Source organism: Sparus aurata, chromosome 9 (assembly GCF_900880675.1).
Source record: "Sparus aurata chromosome 9, fSpaAur1.1, whole genome shotgun sequence".
Lineage (NCBI taxonomy): Eukaryota > Metazoa > Chordata > Actinopteri > Spariformes > Sparidae > Sparus > Sparus aurata.
In genome coordinates, this window is record NC_044195.1 from 18,928,803 (window position 1) to 18,945,418 (window position 16,616).

The 16,616-nt window shown below is 40.8% G+C and overlaps 2 protein-coding genes across 5 annotated transcripts in view; one reads left to right on the forward strand and one right to left on the reverse strand.

Annotated features, from left to right (window-relative positions):
* Positions 1–1,761, reverse strand: part of rapgef4a (Rap guanine nucleotide exchange factor 4a) — a 51,927-nt gene extending 50,166 nt beyond the window's left edge. Inside the window, exon 1 of one of the 2 annotated variants that reach the window (XM_030428954.1) lies at positions 1,428–1,761. In XM_030428954.1, coding sequence (XP_030284814.1) covers positions 1,428–1,495 — 68 coding nt within the window. In that variant the 5' untranslated portion in view covers positions 1,496–1,761. The remainder of the gene's footprint in view (positions 1–1,427) is intronic. The other variant, XM_030428955.1, reaches the window with a different exon arrangement.
* An 8,257-nt stretch (positions 1,762–10,018) lies between these two features.
* ppp1r9ala (protein phosphatase 1 regulatory subunit 9A-like A) overlaps positions 10,019–16,616 on the forward strand; it is a 31,398-nt gene continuing 24,800 nt past the window's right edge. For 2 of the 3 annotated variants that reach the window (XM_030428533.1, XM_030428535.1), the window contains exons 1-2: positions 10,020–10,190; positions 10,743–12,798. In XM_030428533.1, the coding sequence (XP_030284393.1) occupies positions 10,897–12,798 (1,902 nt within the window). In that variant the 5' untranslated portion in view covers positions 10,020–10,190; positions 10,743–10,896. Of the gene's footprint in view, positions 10,191–10,742; positions 12,799–16,616 lie in introns of all 3 variants that reach the window. The other variant, XM_030428534.1, reaches the window with a different exon arrangement.

Consider the following 16,616-nt stretch of genomic DNA (forward strand, 5'->3'; position numbering starts at 1 on the left):
ACAAGTGCCCCCTTTTCCTCAGTTGAGCTTCTCAGTAATTTATTTACAGTAAATAAATAATGAAAATAAGATGAAAATAAGAAATGCAAAACCAGCCAGACAATTTTAACCATCTGTCAATGCCCACCCTTTTTGTTGGTCACCCTATGATTTTCGGTGGCCCCTTCTGACCCTCCCTACAAAAACTTTCTAGGGGCAGGGGCCCCATAGTCGAAAGAACAAGTGCCCTCTCTGATGCTTCTATAGTAGATAAAACAACCCTCTAGAGTGTCCTTCCAGTGGACTCAATGTGTTCAGGTGCCCAGTCTTCACTATCACAACTTTCCAGGCGCTGGTGCCCCGCCACACACAGCTGGTGCCCTTTTTCATTTCTTTGCCCCTGCCCCTCAAACATCCTGAGTCCGCCACTGTCCCCAACAGAGAAGTCTATAAAGTGTCAAAAAATGCCCATCAAGATCTCCCTGGGCCCAAAATGATGTCTTTAAATTGCTTCTTTTGTCCAACCAACATTCCAAAACACAAGGACTCTCCAGTTAATGTCATACATGACAAAGAAAAGCAGCAAATCCTTCATTTAGGAAACTGGAACCAACAGATGATTGACATTTACGCTTGAAAAATGACTTAAGCCACTAATCAATTAGCAACATCGATGGCGATAAACTTTCTGTCAATGGACTAATCAATTAATCAACTAACGGTGGCAGTTTTTAATTCATCTGAACATCACGGTACTACATTGCAGTCGTTCGCTGTGGATGACAGACGTTTACGTTACAGCTGTGCAACACTGCACCTGTCAGTGGTCGATGCAGGATGATGATGATAATGATGATGCTCCATAAATAGCCTGAATATGAAAACAAATGTACCACTCCCTGAAGTCTATCTGAACCCATCAAAATCAGGTCTTGTAATCTGATCACTTTTAAAACAGTCCCCCTGCAGCTGCCTGGTGGTTTCTGACAGGTGTGCATGCAGTAGTTTCACCTCCTGATCAGGTGATGTGCAGCAGACTTCAAAGCCAAATTCGTCTTATGGACAGTTTTACCATCCTGTGTTTTCCTCTAACACTCATAGTAGTGTGTAAATCAAACACCTGGAGGGAACATTTAAATATCAAACGCTTGTCTAAAGTTGGCAATCTTGCTGCATAGACTGCTTTTTCTCTCTGGCCATCTACTTCCCTTCTGATATGAACGGAGTCACGTTACGCATGGCGTGCTGAAGGATGTCCTGATGAAAGTCCGAATTCCGTTGGCAAATTAAAACTATAACACGTTAATGTTTCGTTTCTTTTTCTGTCACACATCGGCCGGGCACCGCTAAAAAAAAAAAAAAATCAAAAAATCGCGTTAATATTCCGCCATTCTTCGCTCGCACGGTGGCCTCAGCCACTACGCAGTGACACGGTGTACACGGATTACCTTTTATCCAGACAAATCATCCACTCGGCCGATTCCGACGAGTGTGAAGAAGTGTGCGCCGCTACCATCTTGAGATCCCGCTGCTGTTGATGCTGCTGCTGCTGCTGAAGCTGATGATGATGATGCGGTGGTGGTGGAGAGGGCTGGACCGACAGCAGCACTTCATCTGCCTTCACTCACTCACTCCTGACAGCCGACACTCCTGTTCCTGCTGCTGCTCAGTGCACTGCTCACCTGACCAACACACACACACACACACACACCACCTCATCCTGTTAAAGTAATGATGCTCAGTTTGACCAGCAAAAAAAGAACCAACATGTGACTCCCTTCACAAAGCTGATAAAAGAAAAAAAGGTTTTCAGCAGAGCTTCAAATTTAATTTAGACATCATGATCAGGTTTGGGTCCGATTTCTCTGATTTTTTAGACATTGTTGTAATGAGTGATCTAATGGATTGGGTTATTTAAAGAATAAACAAATCCAAAAATAAATCCAATCCGACATTTTTGGATTACTTTACTTGTGTTCGATAATAAGATAAGGTCAGTGGTTCTATTCCCCTGGTCTGTATGTTGGACTGTCCTTGGACAAGACACTGAACAACAAACTGCGCTCCTGATGTGCTGGCCGGCACCTTGCATGGCATGCCACCTCCATCAGTGCATGTATGAATTACTGTAAAACGTTTTGGACAAAAGCTTCTGCTAAATGTTAATTAACACATTTAGACATTTGTGACATGCTTAAAGTACCTCTGCCACTTCAACACAGTTTGTCCTGTGTTTCGTTTGTCTTAGCTTTAAGTTGGAAAGGTTAGCTGTCATTTGCTAAAGTGTGTGTGTGTGTGTGTGTGTGTGTATGTGTGCAGCATAGAAAGTTCAGTTCCACAAATATGATCTCAAAACATGTTCAGTGCTAATGCAATGCATTTTGCATACTCAGCATTCACAGTTTTTCAAAGCAAATGTAAAAGCAGTACTGACACAAACCACAGGTGTACTGTGTGTAGTCTAACATGCAGGATGCTGTTCCCCCCAAAAATTGCCATATTTGTAATCTGAAAAGTAATCAAGTAATCCTTGACAATGTAACTATGATCTAATTTGACACTTTATTCAAATGTAATCTGGTCTGAGTTTAGTTATTCAGCCTATTTTTGCAATGAAATGTATAATCTTGAACACATGTAATCAAAGAAAGTGTGTTTTAAAGGACCATTTTTTAACTATTTGGCGCAATACACTGGAATGTGTTTCTTACATTTTGTCCACCCTGCTTATATCAGAGAGACTACTTAAGATATTACAAACATTTCAACAAACCTTCATGAAAGAGGGGTTTAATGCAGGGCTGTTCTTAGTTTGAACTAGATGTACCTTAAAGATGGACACTGAGTGTAAACTGTACAGAAGAAAATGCAATTTCTGAGAAAAACTTCAAGAAATTGCCTCTATGACCAGTCAGAAAGGCAGACAAATAAGTCTTAATCAAATTGCCTCATGAAAATGCATAACAATGGTGTGAATTAACTGTTATTCTGGTGTAAAATGGTCCCTCTTGTTGGCCTGGTACAACATAAGTTGTGAAATAATAGAAATGTTTTTCAACAGTTTGTCTCAGACGTGTGAAAAGTCGCCCACACCATGAAGCTGCTCAACTAATCTATACTCTGCTTTTGTCACGACCTAAAACCATTTCACACCCACAGCTCACTGATCTAAAAGAAAAAAAGAACACAACTGGAGGTTGAATTAGTCAAAACCTTAATAATTTACTGTCAAAGCCTTGTGATTATCAGAGAAATATTATGTTGCCATGTTGAAGCAGCTGTCTGCAGGTGGAGGACATCATAAGTGGCTCGTCAGCACAATAGTTGACCTTCCTTCTGCACAAGATTAACACACACAGAGGTTATCAAGGTGAACTTATGGGTATCTTATAGAATAACAAACACATTGTTATCATGATAGCTCATATACAGGGACTGAAGAAGATGGCATAAACACCCTGCATTGTTCTCAGTCAGTAATGGCCGCCTGTATAACTGACTGTGACTGCCTCCTGCAGCACTTTGCACAGACACTGACGGCTCATCTTCTATTAAAGTGGGAATTATCATAATGGCCCTGAGAAAATGACGCTTTGTAATAAGAGGCCACATAATGACGGTCGTTGGTCGCTCTCAGTTACCGTGGCAACAAACGGTGACAGTAGAGACAGTAGTAACGAGGCTCAGCAGTGCCACAATGCCTTCTGTGCTGGTGGAACTGTGAAGGAAACTGTTTGTGTGCTTCCTTTCTTACTTTTTCTTTCTCATCACTTCAAACAAGGAAATGTGTTTGGTTTTTTTCCATTTCCTATGATTATACACAACACAAAAGTACCAGAACAATAATAATCAAACAAAACACAGATGTCCTTGGTTTAAAACCTTTGACTACTGATGAAAAATAAGTCATTAGTGTTTCTCTTACCTGATGATGCTCTTAAAGGAACATTACTGATAAGTGTCGTTACTGATCTCAAGTTGCTGTTTAGGTTCAGTTTTGTCTTGAATAAATAAGTAGAGAACTGATGACATCTTTGTCAGTAATGGTTTAATTGCAGGTGTTTCTGAAACACGTAGGAAACAGGAAGTGCTGTTCAACAGATTTTCTCTTTCTTTCTTTCTGTCTTTCTTTCTGTCTTTCTATTCTTTCTCTCTTTCTTTCTTTCTTTCTTTCTTTCTTTCTTTCTTTCTTGCTTTCTTGCTTTCATTCTTTCTTGCTGCTTTTGATGTTTCTTTCATTTTTCGGACCACAATTTAAAATCATGTACTTCTATTGACCACAAGATGGCAGCATTCTCCAATTAAAGCGTACGAATGGGCAGAAGGGGACTCCGTTCTCATTTTTCCTTGGCATTGTTTAAGAGATTGTTTAAAAAGCACACAGTCTGACAGTCTGGGATATTTAGAATTCTTTAGCATTAAAATTTCCTCAACAAAATGTGTGAGCAAAAATGTTTTGGTTCATTTTGAAGAAATTTTGAGAGCCACAGTTTTACAGATATGTATACATTCCTATTGTGTCCTGCATCTGAGAGGTATTTTGAGGATCCTTAATTTGCCAGATTATTGTTGGTCAATATCAAACATGCTCTCAAATTAAAGGTGCGCATCTTCATCTTCTTCCTCAGAATGACCAGCAATTGCCCCACCCATCACTCATATACCCCCCACCCTGCTCCTAAGATAAATAATGGGGCTGAGCTCAGGCCAGGGCATGCACAACACAAAACACACATTCCTGTAACGCTGCATACCACCAATTCCCAGCAGCAACAGACCAACACATAACAATGTGCAAAGATTTCAATATGCACTGTGCGACTCTGCCTCCACAACTTTGTCATTACTTGTCATCAAACAGGCCTACAAGCTCACACACCATTGCAACTTCTCGCAGAGAAACAAGCAGATCACACATATTGGATGTTATTAATACTTTTATTCACTGCAAGTAAACATGCCAACAATCCTTTGTCGCAAAAAGGCAATAGAATTGCTCTCTATAGTGAGAAGCACCCCACTGTCAGCAGCAATATTTAAAGATCCCCTCCACTGGAATACAAAAATGTGTAAAAAAAAAAAAAAAAAAAAAAAAGGCTTGTGTCTAAACTATTTGTGTCTTGCATCTAGGCCCGCCTCTTTAAATCAAGCGCAGAGAAACTTTATGCGGTCAGCAACAAATGAGAAAGCAGCTTCCTACTGTCAAAATCTGCACATACAGCCTTCTACGCAGTCAGTCTTAAACATTCAACTGTGAGAACAAGAAGAAAAACACATTTATGACAGGAGGGGGACTTTAACGCCACATGGTTTTCAGCAAGAAGGAAAAGCAGCAGGTGTAAAGACGGTCTTGTGCCTGGCTGGATTGAGTTTGAGACGTTGCCTCAGAAATTCCACGGACCCCGACCTGCTCCTGTTTCCATGCGGTTTGTCCTTTTCATTGGATGTTGTTTGAGAGGTTGCTATAGGGACCAACGGTTTGGCTGCGGCGTGCCATGTTACCCCTGGGAGAAAAGCCCACTGACCGTGTATATGCTGCTTCTCAGACACACAGTTGCTAGGAGATGATAAAGCAAGCTGGAAATGATGAAGATATGGACACACGACATCCTTATATGCACACGCAGCATCTTTTCAGATGCAGATGACAATTGGAAAGCGGTTTGTTACTGCTGGTATGTGACTCTTGTGAACTTGGAATTCTTTAGGGTCAAACTTGCATTGATATGTGTTTGTTTCTTCTTGTCAGCTGAGAGCAGAGTGCGAACTCCAGAGTCAAAGGAGAAATGATTTTTAAAACATCAATGACGCTGTTCAGATTTTTCACTCCCAGTCTGTGAGCTCACACTTCTACCCAGAGCCAAAAGCTAATGGATTTACATAAAGCAAATGAATACAGAGCACATTAGAAAGCCATAATGTGCAGTAAACTATGTGAGTGGCTACATGAAACTATATAAACCATCATATATCAGATAACCACGTCTCAGTGGAATGCGAGGGCGGATAACTCCAGAGGAAATGCCTGAGAACCTTTCCCAGAGACGTCCCTCTGAATGTTGTAAAACACTAATTTACAACTTTGATATGATGGGCTGCAGTAGCCCCAAAACGAGGCACTTTTGTCACATTATGCTTCCAAGGGAGTCTTATAATCAAGGGCAAAAGACAATCATCACTGAATGAAACAACTCAGCATTGAGGTTCAATTTTTCATGCTTTGTTCGATTAAAAATGTATACGGGATTTCACTTTAGGCAACAGAAATGTTCTCATGCTCACAAAAATGCCTTCTAAATAGATCACCATCTGTTTAAAGGCCCTGTGCTGCAGTCTGGTTCATATTTATCAATAATTACTTCCTCATTTGCATTTTGTTACATAATTCTCCTCATGTTTAGTTTCACACAAGACTGCAATTTCAAATTGTCTAAAGATTTGGTCAAACATATCAATATTCGACCCTTAAAAACACCATCCGGAGTCATGAGAGTCCCGACCTGATAAATGAGTCATTCAAACTTAGATTTAAAGGCGATGCAAGCTCATCATGTAAAAATATTCAGTTATACAAGTGAGATCAGAGAATATCTCGTCCCACTTGATTTGCCTTCTATATCCCAGGTTAGTCGGATTGGCTGATATTTTTGCAATGTAGGTTCCCAGCCTCCAAGGAAATCTCACTTTCATTCAGTATCTTTTCTTGCTGATCTGAATGAAAACAGCATCTCTCTTTCTTTTGTGAATCAAGCAGACACATGTGTCCTGTGAGTTAACTTGCTCTGCTCTCTTGGGAGGGGACCTGATTTTAAAATACGACTGGCAACAAAAAACAAAATGCATTTTGTTTCACTGTTTTGGTGGAATCACTTGTATTTTCAGCATAATGAATTAGAAATTAAAAGTGTAAAATTAGAAAGAAGTCCCAAAAGACTTTTTCAAAGCCAGAGAAAATGTATGACGACTATAGGATTTCCGTTGGTGACCTACTTTGGCCAAATTTAGAGTGGAATATGAAGGAATTATGTCTCAAATCTACTGTGACTTCAGAAGGGAGACTAGTCCAACATTATAATCTGGTAAAACACCAGTGAGACATTGTTTAATTACCGTGCACAACAGATTTGGAGCGAACCTTCAGAAGATTTAAGGCCGAACTTAAAGGCAAGTCTTCTAAAGTTTAGATTGTATGTTCTCCACTGCATATTTACCTTTCATTTTTCCAACAAGATGTTTTTTTGTCCTTTAATTTCTATCTCTGTGTTTTATGTTGCATTATGATTTAAATAAAGCACTTTGAAATGCCTTTGTGTGTGAAACTAATATACTTCACTGATAAATGCATTGTTGTTGGTAACATCTTACTCATTAGTGAGATGTAAAGCCAGACCTATCTGACTGCAGGCCTGTGGGCCAAATGCGGCCGTTTAACAGCCTTATTCCTGTCCTTTGATCATATTGTTAGCAGGCTAATTAGCCTATTCTTAGCCTATTCCTTACTTATGTCTGTTGCTTAGCACAAAATACTCTTTACTTTTATCATTTAAAGTTTTTCACCCAGGCTGTTCAAGCAATAGGAATTTATAAGGATCAAACTGACAACCATTTTTAAGACAATGAGGTGCAAGGTTTTTACTATACTTCTGCACACCGTTTCTTTTTCATTTAGGAAAACTAATAAACAAAGCAGAAAAAGAAAAGATAAAGTGTGCTCATTTTAATTCCGAGCTCTGTGGTCAGACATAGTGGATTTATAGTAAAGGACTGACTCCTGGCATTTCCTGTACAAGGACCCCATCCCCATCAAGTAGTCCCAAGATAAACTGAGTGGTCAATGATTAAAGGAACATTTTATTTTTTTCTTGCAAGAATCTATGTTTTCTTTTTTGTCTCATTTTCTTATGAAATACACTTATATAAGGGAAGATCGCTCTGGTTGAAGTAGTCACTATACACATCCATAGTACAGCCATACTGAAGCATGCAGCCGCTTACTCAGCCTGTCACCAGTAACTGCACCAGTGTGCCAAGCCATGGCTGGACTTACCAGTCAGGAGACCTCAGTGTAGCATTTTCTATGTACCTCCCATCCCCACTGTCCTGTCCCCACAGTGCACATAGTGGATATGTGGCAATTTCATTACCCAGAATCCTAGCAATACTCCATAAGTGGATATTTTATTCCTAAGTTACTAGCAATATGTACCATGTGTACGCAATACAACAATGGTCTTATGACTAGATTTGACAGGGCGGCCCTCTACAAAAAAAAAAAAAAAGAAAATAATCATTAAGATTCTGCTGGATCAATTTTGACATACGCCTTTCTCACAGCAGACATGTTTTTAAGCAGGCTACAGGTGTCACTAATAACATTAATGGCCTTATCCTATGTAGGTGTATGAAAGAATAACAGTGTGACAGTGAATCAGCGTGAACAATACCATTCCTCAAGGAGAAACTAACACTGAAGCAGCCATCATTCATTTGTTTTATTTACAAATGTGCTTTCTCTGCTAAGAGAGTGAAACCTCAGGCCTTGGGGCCGTTTGGGGCCATTTAGGGAAGTCTGGCAGTCGCCTGCTGGCCGAATTAGTAATCCAAGTCATATAAGAAGGGTTACAGCATTAGGAAACTGTAATTTCAGCAAAGTATCCTGAAGGGGTCCTCCAGGAATTTGGTATTGTTGATTATTTAAAAAAAAAAAAAAACAGACAGGAAAAACAAACTAAATGAAGCAGTGAGGGCCAAGATATAAAGCTATAAATGCTACAAAAATAGTGTATCTTACCATTTCCACAGGCCTAATGTGACTTAATAACATCTTTTATGAGACCCCTTCTACCTCCCCAATGCCAGTTCTTCTCAAACAACACACTTCTAGTTTATAATGTAGTTCTCTGTTTTAAGTCTCAAGCCTGAGCTGTGAGATAACTGTGATGACATCACCTTTTATTCCCTTCAGAGCCAAAAAAAGACATCTTGTTTTGCAAGCTGAATAGCAGTCTTATACCTGATAACTTAAAGGAATATTTAATGAAAATTCAGTCATCATCTACTCACCACGGAAAGTCAGGTGCAGCTTCATCGGAAGCCCAGAGATTCCAAATTGAATCAAAAATATGTTATTTATTTTTATTTATTTATTACGTGTTTAATTCTTAACTGCAGCTGCCAAGCTAAAAGCATTAGCCACACCAGGTCTGGGTGCAAAGCCCGACTGCAAGTCCAGGGTACAAATAACATCTTTTAGAATTAAATTGGCATCTTAGGACTTAAGGAGAATTGGATTTCAATGGATGAACTGGAGAGAGACATTTTATATTTTTTGTATAGTTTGTGCAAGCTAACACCTTTAGCTTAGCAACTGCAGTTCAGATTTTTGCCCAAAAAGGGTGTAAATACAATTTTTTCAAATCAGATTGGGATCTCGTGGTTTACAGTGGCTTGGCTTATGCCAGACGAGCTGTGTGGAGCCATTTTTCGTTTTATTTTTGTTGGTTTGTTTTTTCGTTAAAACAAGTCCCCATCTACTTCATTTGTTTAGGAGACTGCTGTGAAACTGCTGGGAAGCTCCAGAAATGTTTGGAGGACCTCGAAACTTCACCCGACATTCCATTGGCATGGGGGTGAGTAGATGAGTGAATTTTAATTTTTGGGTGAACTTCTCCTTCAATGTGAAAAATCAGCAGAGGGCCTCTCTAACGTGAAGGTATGACAATAGTGTAAGTGCAAGTAAAGGTCGGTTTCCATGTCTGCTGTTAAACTTTTCCAGTCTTTGTTGCAACACATGCGCAGTGTAGTCTCCTAGGTTGTTATTTTAGTCAAGGTGTGGACTTCAGCCCGTGCAGATTGACTAGGTGAGCTCTGATGTAGTAAGCTATTTCCCACGCCTTTCTTCCACAACCCCTCTTGTCTGTGGAGAAAGAGGGGTGGAGAGGGTGGAGGGAGTGTAGCGGTGGGTTACAGTCCTGGAATGTGCGCGCGCTCCCGACTCCCAATGTTCCCGTCGGTCGCGGCGCGCGGCACAGACCGACTCGGGTGCGCGCGCAGCCCGCGACAGGTCTGGAAGTGCAAGGAGGAGGCAGGACAACGCTGCCGGAGCGGGGAATGATGGCGGTGAGCACGAAGAAGGGACAAGTTTGATACTGCAAAAACTGGGGGAACTGTGGGCGAGATTTCGGCGCCTAACACGATGAAGCAAGCAAGAGGTGAGGAGCTTATCAAGTTATTTACCTTTTCTGCGGGTTTTGCGTGCAGAGCCAGGGGTAACGTTTTCCATAGCTCGTACTTGAAAAGCCACAATGAATTGTTCAGACCGAGGACCGACGTTCAGGCTGTATTGAACTGTTGGCCCAGTGAGTTTAACTTTGTTTCGACTCTTTTTTCCCCCCTACAATGTAACATTAGACAAAAAGCTGTCGATCTTTAACCGGTTGAGATAAGTACAATAAAAGTTGAGAGCTGGTTAAAGTTACCTTCGTGGTTAAGAGTTTTGGTTGAACTAGCAAGCTAACTCCGCCGAACGTTAACACTAGAGCGTTCTAAAAGTCAGCCAACGTTTTAAAAGTGAGCCAACGCTCCAACATGCTCTCACTTACCTTTAGCTTTCACGCATTTTTGCTTTGAATGTAGGAATAGATAATCACGTATAAACTTATTTGAAATGACTTACGTCAGGCATTGTGGGATAATCGTATACGGTCTCTGTGTTAACAGTTTTTTTACTGTCCGTTTCTCCCTTTACATGACTTCCCTGCCAGTGTTTAGTTGAGGCGACAGTGCTCAAAAGAAGCCCCGCCGGACCCATGGCACCGCTTGCGTGAAGTAGAAGGATAATAATTCACCAAGAAGCGGCAGCACTCTCTCCAACATCGGCTTTTTCTAGTTGGGGCTTCAGTCACAAACAAACACAAAATGATCAAAGCGGAAAGCAAAGGAGGCGAGAGGACCCTGAGGAGCGCGTCCCCTCACAGAAATGCATACAAGTCTGACTTCCACGCCATTAAGTGCTCCTTTGATGGGCCAAAATCCGAGGGCGCCGCCAAATCATATGCTAATGGATCCAGTGACACCCGGGAGGACTCGAGGGGAAGGCCTTTTGGCACCAGAGTCAATAAAATAAAGAACATATTCCTACAGATGGATGGTCAGCAACAGGAAAGCCAAGAGGGAAAAGTGGCTGTAAAGCCAGATGTGCCCCAGGTGTCCCCAACAAAGGCGCAGTTCCAAGTCAGCACCCACAGAGCAACAAGCCCAGAATCACAGAATTTAGATAAAACACCCAAGGGGGAAGATGTTGAGATTGACAAAGTGGCTTTGGCAGAGAAGTTTTCAGTGACCAGAAAACTCTTTGAACGAGGCATCAAAGAGCAGCCTGCAGCTGAAAAGCAGTCTCCGAACAGAGTAGTAACTCGTTTGTCCCTCGGCAGTGCCTCTGATGAAGGGAAAAGCGCAAGGAGAGTCTCTGGATCCTCTGAGACCACTATCAAGTCAGAGCACAGTCCTACATCAACAGTCGAATGTCGATCGGATGAGAAGGCTGATGGTGAGAAAAGGCATTCATCTAGAGTTTCACTAAATGCAGGACCCATGTCTAAAAGGTTGGGGAATTATATGACAGAGAATGACTCAGAAGACTACAGCACAGCTGCTACAAAAGGAGAAGTGGTGTCTGCTAAACAACACAGTACCACTGAAGACTTACTGCCTACCTCTCCAACTAGAGACAGCTTACACAAATCTACTACCCCTGTTAAAGAAGCCACTAACTCTACACCTGTGACCACTAACAAAAATGCATCCCAGACGGCATCTGTCATTAACAAACCAGCATCCTTGGCATCTAAACCCACATTCCCAGTTACAAACGCAGCATACAAATCTGTTTCTCCAACAACTGATGCCACTCATAAGCCCGCCTCACCAGAGCAAACAACCCCAGTTAGCCAAGGCTACAAACGCACCTCATTATCCGGTGATGGATTTAGTAGGACATCTGTTGGTGGGGATGAAGGCAAGCCACATAGTCCACCCCCGAGGGATGTGAAGCAGCCTCTTCCATCAGCTGGTGGATTTCAGAGCAGGCCTAAATACCCTGAAAAGGCCAGGAGCCCTGACAGTGTGGTACATAGTCCGACCATGGACAAGCCACCCAGCCAGAACTCCTCACTGGACTCCAGGGGGGTGGGCATGGTACGAGCAGAACTGGTAGTGGTTCAGAATGAGTCATCAGAGAGCGAGGAGAATGAGGATGAGAACGTTGAAGATAATGTGTTTGAGAAGCTGAAGGTACAAAGTTCCAAAGACCTAACACCAGAACTAAAAAGAACCTTTCTATCAGAAAAACTGAACTGTAACCCAGCTCATCATGTCGCAAAAGATGCACAAAGGATAGCAGAGACTGTGGGTGAAGGTAGAGTCTTGGAAGACAATGAGCAATTTGGAGTAAAAGAAGAGAAAGGAGACGATAGTTTAGTTAGTCAAGATGGTGACACTAATCGCGAGGAAGATGATGAGGCAGCAGAGGAAGAGAGTGAGCTGGAAGAGCAGGTGGGCCAGAGCGTCCTGTATGGAGCCTCACCAGTAGTTTATGGTATTGAGAACGCAGCATTTGTGGATGACAGAGATGTAGACCAGATCCTCAGGGAAGAGGAAGAGGAGGAGGAGGAGGTGGAGGAGGAGGAAGAAGTAGAAGAGGAGGAGGAGGAAGATCAAATGTATAGAGAGTATGATGACTGTTACGAGGCCCCTGGTCTGTCGGATGAGGAGGAGCCTCCCCTAAAGAGAAAAATCAAGTTCTCCACAGACCCCATTCTGGTAAGTGTTTAATGATGTACTGTTTACACTTGAATTATTGCCACTGAACTCAAGCACTTAAAACATATAGCACAGGCCCGTCATTATAAACCACCGCCTCACTGATTCAGCAACTGTTTCTGACCTCAGTGTTTCCCTGCAGACATGAGACAAATTAGTGGAGGCTGAGAATGAATGCTTCTTTCTGGCATTTTACGTCACAGCTGGTGCACTGTATCATCAGACAAGATTATCACAGCTCTGAAAATCTAAACTATGGTTTATTTAATCTCAGTGACCAGTGTGGCAGGTGGTTTGACACACTCATCTCCTGGTGCATTAAACCTGCAAGAGGATAAGAGAGGGGAGAATGTTGGGGACGTGAGGAAGCAATATTGTCTGTGATATTTCTAGAAATATTGTTGACATTGCATAAGAGTTTGTGAAAGCAGGAGAACAGCTGAACAAGGGCAGCAGTGAGGTAGAGTCTCGTGGAAGACTTTACAGTAAAAAAGAAAATCATGGGCACCCCTGAGTCACTGTACTGCATGGGTATTTTTGCTCATTTAGTGTGGTTCCCCTCCGTACATGAATCATGTGTTACACTCATGAGGGAATTTTCACTTCTGACATGGATATGAGTAACTCTATATGATCTCTTATACAGACCATGGCTAAGTTATCTTATTACTAATTTTAACATTTAGTTGATATTGATGTGAATGCTTTGTCAGAAACAGAGATGCACATTCAGGTTTTTTTCTTATGATTCACTCATGTTGTTCGTTGTAGTGGTTGGTATAGAGTTATAACATGTCCTCATTAGGATAGAAGTATTTGAAGTTCTGCAACTGGGTTTCTAAATCTGGGTGATTTTTTTTCATTTTAGAATATGTTTTACTTTTACAATTGACAAATAGTGGTAATGTACATACATACATGTACATGTTTTATACACAACCTAAACTTAGCTAGGCTTGTTCCAAATGGTCTGTATATTATTACCATCACCACAATGAACAATTTCATTCTTCTTTGAACAGTCAACAAATTAAGAAAATTCCTGTAGTCTTATATCATGATATCCCCGATACATGTTCTTCAAGCTTTATATTTTTGCTCTCCACGATGAATTTTCAGCTGTTGTCATATCTTTTAGGCACGATGGCACACATCATTACAGGTGGATACTTAAGGTCTCATTCAGACTAAATCAGCTGTTATAATGAATACTATCATTATTCATTAACTGCATTCAGGACGTTATGTTGTTTCTGTTATGTTGGCTGGTGCATCAGGCAACATCATGCTGTGAGGTCAAGTTTTCAGATCTTCTACCCTGCTGGTACAGTCTCCCTGTACCAGCAGGGTAGAAGATCTGAAAACTTGAGTTGTTGCTCTTAAGCCGGAACCAAGATTTAGGACACTTTTGAAACAGAACCAGTTGTGTCTGCTCAAACTGACGGGCAACCCTGCTCTAATCTCCGCAACACCTGATTTGATCTGAAGGGGTGTGGTGAAAACAGAGGTGATATCTTCTACCATAGATATTCCACCATCACCATATCTACACAATATTTTTCTAAAGTGGGGAAAAACAAACCACTCTAGTGCATTCCACAGAGTTTGTGAACAGCTCAGTGTTTATCCAGGCCTTCAAATGCACTGTTATCTCAGGGTGGGTATCCCCCTCCATCCCAGTCATCCTGGCAGGGGGTCCTGGGAGAGGGGACCAGAAGCTGACCTGGAGTGGAGGGGACACAAACAACTGTGTGCCTCCTCTACCCAAAGTGGAACTATGACAGAGATAAACACAGCTTTGTAGTTCACAACAATATGTTAGACTGCCTCCTCTGTGTAGCATTTCACATACTGCTCACAACAACTGTGAAAAGGAAAATTTATGCAAAAGAGAAACAGCTGACACATGGTTGTAGTTGTTGATATGTGAGATTGTAACAGAGAGCTAATTGAAAGATACAAGGCGGTGTCCTAATTTTTCATACAGCCTACGATTTATAATAATTATTATAATGTGCAGTGCAAGTATGGCAAGTCAGTATGTGAAAGGTTTGCATACAGCAAAGATATGAGTGAAGTTGATGGATCTCATGTGGGAGTTATTATCAATAAATCAGTTAATCATTTCTTCTTGTCGACGGTTTGATTCGAAAGGTTTTTTGTTTTTTTTAAATGTCTGAATTAGACCTAAACATGAGGGTGAGAAAGTGTATTAGTACATTTTGGATGTCAGGAAAAACACTTCACTAGCGATTAACAACATTTTGATACTTAGACCTTCATTAGGTTATTTTAAATCACATACATTTTGGATGTAAAATTAAATTCAGTGTTAAATTACATGGACAAGATGATGTAGTTTTTGGACAGGCTTGGAAGAACACAGAGTTGTCAAAACAGTGACATGCGCCTGGATTAAAGCCAAGGTTCAAGGTTACATGGTATGTTGGCAAATTAAGTCCCACAAATGTCCCTCAGCCAACCTCTTCTACCTGTGGGAAGGTCAACAAAAGCTTTACGTTAGCACTGCATCATTCTTTACAGTCTGTTAGTCAGAGCTGGCACTGGGATTGAGCACACTTGTATCGAAGCTAACTAGGAGAGAGGAAGTGCTTTGTGCTTCTGCTCACAACGGGATTAGGTCCTCACGTAACCCGAGTCATTTTAACAGAGGTGTCCTGTTTGGAAGAAAGGTTGTCTTTGTGAAATGAAGTAGATGTCCAGCGTGTATCACCCTAATCAGGGTTGAAAAACAAACTTTGTTAAAGAGGGCTTTCTGAGGCAGTTAGGAGGATTAGTGCACCTTGATTTGATCATTTCTAAAGTGAAAGTCTTGTTGTTCATGCAAAATTTAGATGTTGATGTAATTAATGCATTTAATATACTTGTAGGTTGTACTTATGTGTAGTTGCTTGTAGAGTTGTCACGATACCAAAATGAGTAACCACGATACTATACCAGACAAAGTATCACGGTTCCGGGTATTATCGCGATACTGCAGCCTTTTTTTATTATCATTATTTTTATGAACTGCAATGTATTTGTACAAGTTATAAATACTTATAATGTTGTTTGGTGCATGATAAACATAATACTAGTGAAGCATGAATTAGACTGAAACAAATATTTTTATGAATAACATTTATTAAAAAGTTAAAATAAAAAAAAATAAAAGGTATGGTCTTGGCCATGGGTTGCTTCCCTTTTGGGTTGGATGGCTCTCTCTAAAATAAGGAGTAGGAAATACATAACAAATTAGCCTAATGGTCCTAATGGTTTTAGTTCATAACTGGGTCAATAAGAGTACATGAACAAAAGCATACGAGCAATAAAAAACAAATGAATGAAGTTAGAATTTATATGGTTGAAATCATATAATCATTTAGTTTCCTTTGCACATTATTTATGTTTAACTAATATAAATAATCAACTTAGGATAACAAATCCTCTGTCTTTTAAAAATATCTATTTGACAATAATATAACATAATAAACCATAGAGGACAAAATACAATAAACAGGAACTGTTTCCCTGTGAAAACTATATTTTTATGCATTTTCTAGGTGCTTTATACTTTGACATCCTTTAACTCTTCATTCCTCAGCCTGAACACGGAGCATATAGACTAATATTAGCCAATGAGAAAATAAACAGGGCATACTAACCTGGTATTCGACATATAAATCTGGGTGACGACCCTGCAGGTGTTTATGAGGTTGGATGTGTTCCATCCTTTGGCTCCTATAGCTTGGTGGCAGCGCCTGCACAGTGGACGGCCATCGTCTATTGCTTTACCATCTGTGCCTTGTTTAAAGCTA